The sequence below is a fragment of the Abramis brama genome, assembly GCF_963993115.1.
Source record: "Abramis brama genome assembly, chromosome: 4".
NCBI classification, from domain to species: domain Eukaryota; kingdom Metazoa; phylum Chordata; class Actinopteri; order Cypriniformes; family Leuciscidae; genus Abramis; species Abramis brama.
Window position 1 is genome coordinate 41,994,586 of NC_139966.1, and position 6,000 is coordinate 42,000,585.

The 6,000-nt window shown below is 39.0% G+C and overlaps 1 protein-coding gene across 7 annotated transcripts in view; it reads right to left on the minus strand.

The window, feature by feature from the left end:
* Window positions 1-6,000, minus strand: part of cacna1c (calcium channel, voltage-dependent, L type, alpha 1C subunit) — a 114,549-nt gene that overhangs the window by 24,120 nt on the left and 84,429 nt on the right. For all 7 annotated transcript variants that reach the window (XM_084110875.1, XM_084110873.1, XM_084110874.1 and 4 more), the window contains exons 8-12: window positions 5,745-5,848; window positions 4,378-4,550; window positions 1,572-1,662; window positions 650-676; window positions 93-253 (exon numbers count right to left, since the gene is read on the minus strand). In XM_084110875.1, the coding sequence (XP_083967001.1) occupies window positions 93-253; window positions 650-676; window positions 1,572-1,662; window positions 4,378-4,550; window positions 5,745-5,848 (556 nt within the window). The remainder of the gene's footprint in view (window positions 1-92; window positions 254-649; window positions 677-1,571; window positions 1,663-4,377; window positions 4,551-5,744; window positions 5,849-6,000) is intronic.

Sequence of the window (6,000 nt, forward strand, 5' to 3'; positions counted from 1 at the left end):
TTGCCAAAGGGAATTAAGCTGCATTGTTTTATATTTCAATAGTATTTTAGTATTGTATTTTGAAATATGTACAGTATTGTAACGTTGAGTACCTTGAACATTGGTGAGCCAGTCTAGCTGCTGGTGGTGCTCTGAGGCAATGGTAAGTGTGTTCAAAAATACCAGGAAAATCACCAGCCAGTAGAACACGTTTGACTTCACTGCTGCGCGGCACTTGCGCCGACATAACCGATTCCACCGGCGTGAATATCGACTGCAAAAACAAAGACAGAGAGATAGAGAGACAAAGAGAAGAATGTAATATAAAAAGTTCAGAATTCAAAGTATGTGCAACCTGATTCTTCAGCCTGCAATTCTTACCAGCTGGGATAAATATCCTTTCAGTATTCACTAAATGCACTTTCTATAAACATAACACTATGTTTGTTTCAACTGGCAGTGACTGGAAATTCTGCTGCTCTGAATTATTTTGGCATCTATAGCAAACAAATTCTGAATAATTCTGAACTTGTTAATGGATATGCAGCCACTGATTAGAGGGCAACCGTGATGATCAAAACACAACACTGGCATCAAAACACAACAAACACACACACATATATATATATGAGAGGCAGCCTCGCCTTCAGACGGTATGTAATGTACTAACCTGAATTTGGATTTGGAGATCCTATTTCTGGAATGGAAAACAGAATGTATTAAACATTCAGAACAGACACGACATCATGAAGGACAGTGTTTCCACAGAGACAGCAGAACTGGGGGGACAGTCAGGTGGGCTTGCTCATACATCATCACTCTTACAGCGCCCCCCATGTAGAACAAAAGATGATGAGCAGGAGCAACTGAGTGACACCCATAGATAGACAGATAGACAGATAGACAGATAGATAGATAGATAGATAGATAGATAGATAGATAGATAGATAGATAGATAGATAGATAGATAGATAGATAGATAGATAGATAGACAGACAGATATCAACAGGTCTGTGATGCATTGGCTTGACAAATGTTGTTTTCAGGAAGGACTTATAGTTTACGGGAATACATTTTTGTTCCGTTTAACTTTGTATTCACATTTGTGAGTAATTGAACAGTTCTTCTGATTTAACTGTTTAATCGATTCACTCTGTGAACAATTTTCAATATCTGTGGGAAGGTTTATATAGCCTATAATAACTATTATGGCTATTGTGTTCCTATCTGTGTTTGTGACATAAAACACTGATCACTGACGGGGCAGATCAGCTGGAAAACAGACAACAGCAACAGATGCACAGAGAGAAAACGACACTGAAGATCACGGGAGCGCCAGGAGCCGCCCACTGGCCATGCTGACCTCGCCTGCCAGTTTACTGCCAAAAACCTGGGACTCCGTTTAAAACTAGAGCTCAACCTTACAACTGAGATTCCTGTAAATGTCTGAATACTAAAAAGAATATGTCTGAAGAGGATTAAACATGGGGCAAAATTAATATAGGAATTAGAGAAAAGCAGAAGAGATGATCAGGAAGGAGAACAGAAGGAAGAGGAGAAAAGAGGATGAATGGAATGCTGTGGAGACTTACGCCATACGGGTACAGCAGGTCTCTCCTTCCATGTCTCCAGCTGGAGCATTATCAGTGTTCACTGACTCATTTTCACTGGCCGGCATACTCACTGAGAGAGAGAGAGAGAGAGAGAGAGAGAGAGAGAGAGAGAGAGAGAGAGAGAGAGAGAGAGAGAGAGAGAGAGAGACAAAGAGAGAGAGAGACAGAGAGAGAGAGAGAGAGAGAGAGAGAGAGAGACAAAGAGAGAGAGAGAGAGAGAGAGAGAGAGAGAGAGAGAGAGATGAATTACCAGTAAAGACAATACTCATTGCTCATCAAAGGCTGGTTTCACACACGCGCTGACAAACAAGAAACTGACTTCCAACCTGTAAAGAACCCTTACTTACACTTTGACAGCAGAGATTAGTTTAGATTTGATTACTAAATGTCAAATGTGAATAATCACAATGTATTTTCTTCACTATTTTTGTGATAAGTGCAATTTCACTGAAAAACAGAGACTAGCTAATTTTGTATATGATGCTGCAAGCATCATAAAGCTGGTTGTCAGTATAAAAAAGAATAATCCCAAATTCCACAGAACAAAAAAAAACTAAATCATAACATACAAATAAAGTTGTTACTGTGCCAGTTCTTTATAAACAGACAGTCCTGATAACATCCCAAGCCAACTTTTCACCCATATCCATGCTCAGATGTGACCTTCAACGTTTAAGATGAACCATGATTAAGATGAAAGTGCTTGCAAAAAATAAAATACCACACTTCATCAACAGACGCATACTTACAACATACTATACCTTAGTATAGTTTTATGGGTGTTGAACCTATGAATCGATCTTGATTAAACTAGGCCTTAAACAAAACACAAAAAAACGGAAAACAAAACAAAACAAAAAACAGTTTGACAAACTTACCCAAATATGTCATGTAAAAGATTCTGTTGCCAGCCAAAACAGTGCTAATCTACCAATCAGCATGCAGGCCTACAATTCCATTTCATTAACATGCACAGGGGGCGGGGTCAAGCAGGGTCTCTAAATTCCATGCTGCATTCTCATTGGCTCTGACCTTTTTCCCTAATTCTATTTCTCAGATTAAAAATATAATAATAATTATCAACCAGAATACACCACCCTTGGAAATGGGATTATGGGATTATGTTTGATCGAACATTCCGAGAGAGGATTACAGATGTCGAACAGTGACATTGCATCATTAATACACTGATGAGGTATTTTGAAAATTAATGTATTTTAAATGGAAATGATTGTTCCTCTTGTCATTTTTTCTTCTTGTTTTATGAAAGATATAAAAATAACAAACACTAATGCAAATCTAGCGTAGAAGCAACTTGAGTCTGAAAAAAATGTCCACAATACTTTGCATCCTATCTCTCTATGAACGTCTCACAATGGCTGTCAAAGAGAAACCACAATCTCAGAGTCAGAACCATCTGGACCGTGGTGTGCACAGCAGAACTGCTTCTGTCTGGGCATCACATGCAGATCACATCAGAACAGGAGCCTGATGCGTGACTGAAATGTAATACAAAGCACCTGATTCTGATTAAAATACCTGGAGAAAAAAAAAAAAAAAACCTAAACAATAACATGCTAAAAGTCCAGATATTTCAAACAGAAAAAACTTCTACCACCCCAAAAGAGCAGTGGGTCCAAATTTCAAAACTCTCAGATCTTCATGCCCATCATCATCATTCAGAAATCTAAAAGAACTGAGCAGGGAGTCCCCATCACCCTCCGTACCCAGATTTGAGGGTGAGGATGGGTTAGGGGTCAGTATAAAAGGTCTGGGAGGCTTGTTGCACTTTTGCCATGCAGACGCAAAAGTAAACCGTGGTTGCTATTGAGACGCACACGCCTTACGAAGCAGAGCCGCTTTTTTCTTCACCGCTCCACGGATGTACTGTAAACGATGAATCTTCCCTGAAAACAACAGAGCAAGACTCAAACAGTCAAAGACAGACACATTCAGACACTGAAAGAGAGAGAGACGCCACCAGTCCTCTCCATCCTGAACATTTATCATTGAGCACGGCAGTCACACCCAACACTTAACATAAAACATCACTGTTCATACAAAACACATAAATAATTTGTTGCATTAATGAGGTGCAGTTCTATTTTGTGCCACTAGATGTGCGTCAGCATGTGGATTAGAGTATATCTGAATATATTGTACGTGTGTGAAAGTCCTTTCCCATCTGATCTCAGTGCACAATCTCAATACACAATCTCAGGCTATGAAAAAAGTCCAAATACACACACACACACACACACACACTTATGAAGAACTTATCGTTCACATCCGTTATTCTTAACATAGATGAATTATAATTACTCTAAACAAACCCTAAGCATAAAACTGGCATTTTTAGACATCTCGCTCGATCTAGATCACTATCAAGATCCTCTCTGAAATTTTTATCCTTATTGAAATATCCTCACAAGGAGGTTTGGTCCGCTTCTGATTGCTGCTTTTATCCCTAATAAGGACTGCAAAGCCAGTCCACATACAAGCACAAGCACGTCCATATATCCCTTTGAGTTTTGGTTTGTGGTGAGTTTCTGATGGAGAACTCTCGTCTGCAGTATACAGTAATATGAGCTAATGAATTATATCTGTCTCATTAAGCAGGATGAACGTATTCCAAAGGTTTTGTCCTCTAGAACTTGGCAGCCAATGTGCACAGTTAATCTTTTAAGGTGAGCTGCTGTTTATTTTCAAATGGAAAACAGAGACAGAAAACTAGCCAATAGGCAAATCAATTCCCTACCATGGTGCTTCCCTGCTTCGTACTTACGATTTCTAGGTTTGTCGTCATCCAGTCCCTCGTCGTCATTCTCGGGGTCGATATCCTCCGCCTGCGTGATCCAGTCCAGGTAGCCCTTTAGATCCTCCTCCAGCTGCTGCTTCTCACGGAGCTTCTGGAAATCACCGCGAGCTTTGGCCTTTTCTCGCTCTTTAGAGAACTCTCTGAAAAGAGGAGAGACTTCTGCTAAATATCCATCCTATAAACTGAATTAAGAATTAAAGAATTATTTTTAAAAGTGCAATTAAATATTATAAAGGTGATTAAAGTCAGCATAGATTGGTATTCACTAGTTCACTATGCACTAGTTTTTGTCACCAAGGCTGCATTTATTTTATCAAAAATACAGTATGAACATGAATAATGTAAAATATTACAATTAATACAATTTCAAATAACATATTATTATTTTAAAATGACTCTCAGTGATTACTCCAGTAAAATCTTCAGCAAAAGTGCTCAAGAAACATTTTGTATGTTGAAAAAAGTTGTGCTACTTTAAGTTTAACATTGTGCCGCACAAAAGAACAGCATTTACTTGAAATAGAAATCTTTACAACATTATAAATGCCTTTTGTGTCACCTTTGATAAATGTAATGCATCCTTGATGAACAAAGGTATCAATTTCTTTAAAAACAAATCTTACGGATCCCAAACTTTTGTGCAGTAGTGTATTTCTTGCATGAAACAGAACAAGATATTCAACAAGAATAATTGAAGAAAATTCAATTCAATTTTAATTCAATAGGGTCAAAGTTGATTTGACTTTTGGGCACATTTTGAAGAAGTATGATTAAATTCATAGCAAAGTTGGCTATAAAATGCACACATGTCATTAGAAACCAATTTTTTATAGAAAGAGAAAAAGGAAACAAAACGCCTCTGATCCTTCATTGTTTACATTTGTGTTAAACAGAAAAAGACAGAGCTCTCTCACACACACTCTCTCTGACAAAGGATAAAAATTCAGTTAGAAAGAGGGAAAAAAATATGGAGAGAGAATGAATGAGTGTCCCTTACCCGCTTAAAACCCCAAGAACCAAATTAAGAACAAAAAAGGAGCCAATGATGATTAAAGTGACAAAATAAAGCCACGGCCAGGAATTCCCTACAGCATCATTGACCTGGGAATGGAGGGAAGGGTTGAAATATGGGGAGAGAGAGGGATGGATGGATGGAGGGGTACAGAGGGACGAATGATCGATTAGTATGTGTCTGCTGGACATGGACAGTGCTACACAAACCCTCTGTGGCTCGCTCAATCCCAGTGCTTTGAGAAAAAAAAAAGTTGGATGGTTCAGTCAGAGCTTGTTGTATTGTCCACAGAAAACACACACACTCAGCACACAATGCTTACCCGCTCAACACACCCAGAACCAGATTTAGAACGAAAAAGGATCCAAAGATGACCAGACTGACAAAATAGACCCACGGAAGCTCATAACCCATGGCATCCTGCATCTGAGACGAGGAGGGGACAGTTAGAAAAAAAGACAGAAGAGTGGAGAGAAGAGGAAGACAGTCAGCAGAAACGCGTGCAGTGAACAGCACATGCTTGTCCCTCTGAAACCCAAAACATCAAGCAAACCCATGAAGCATAGAGCATCTTCAAC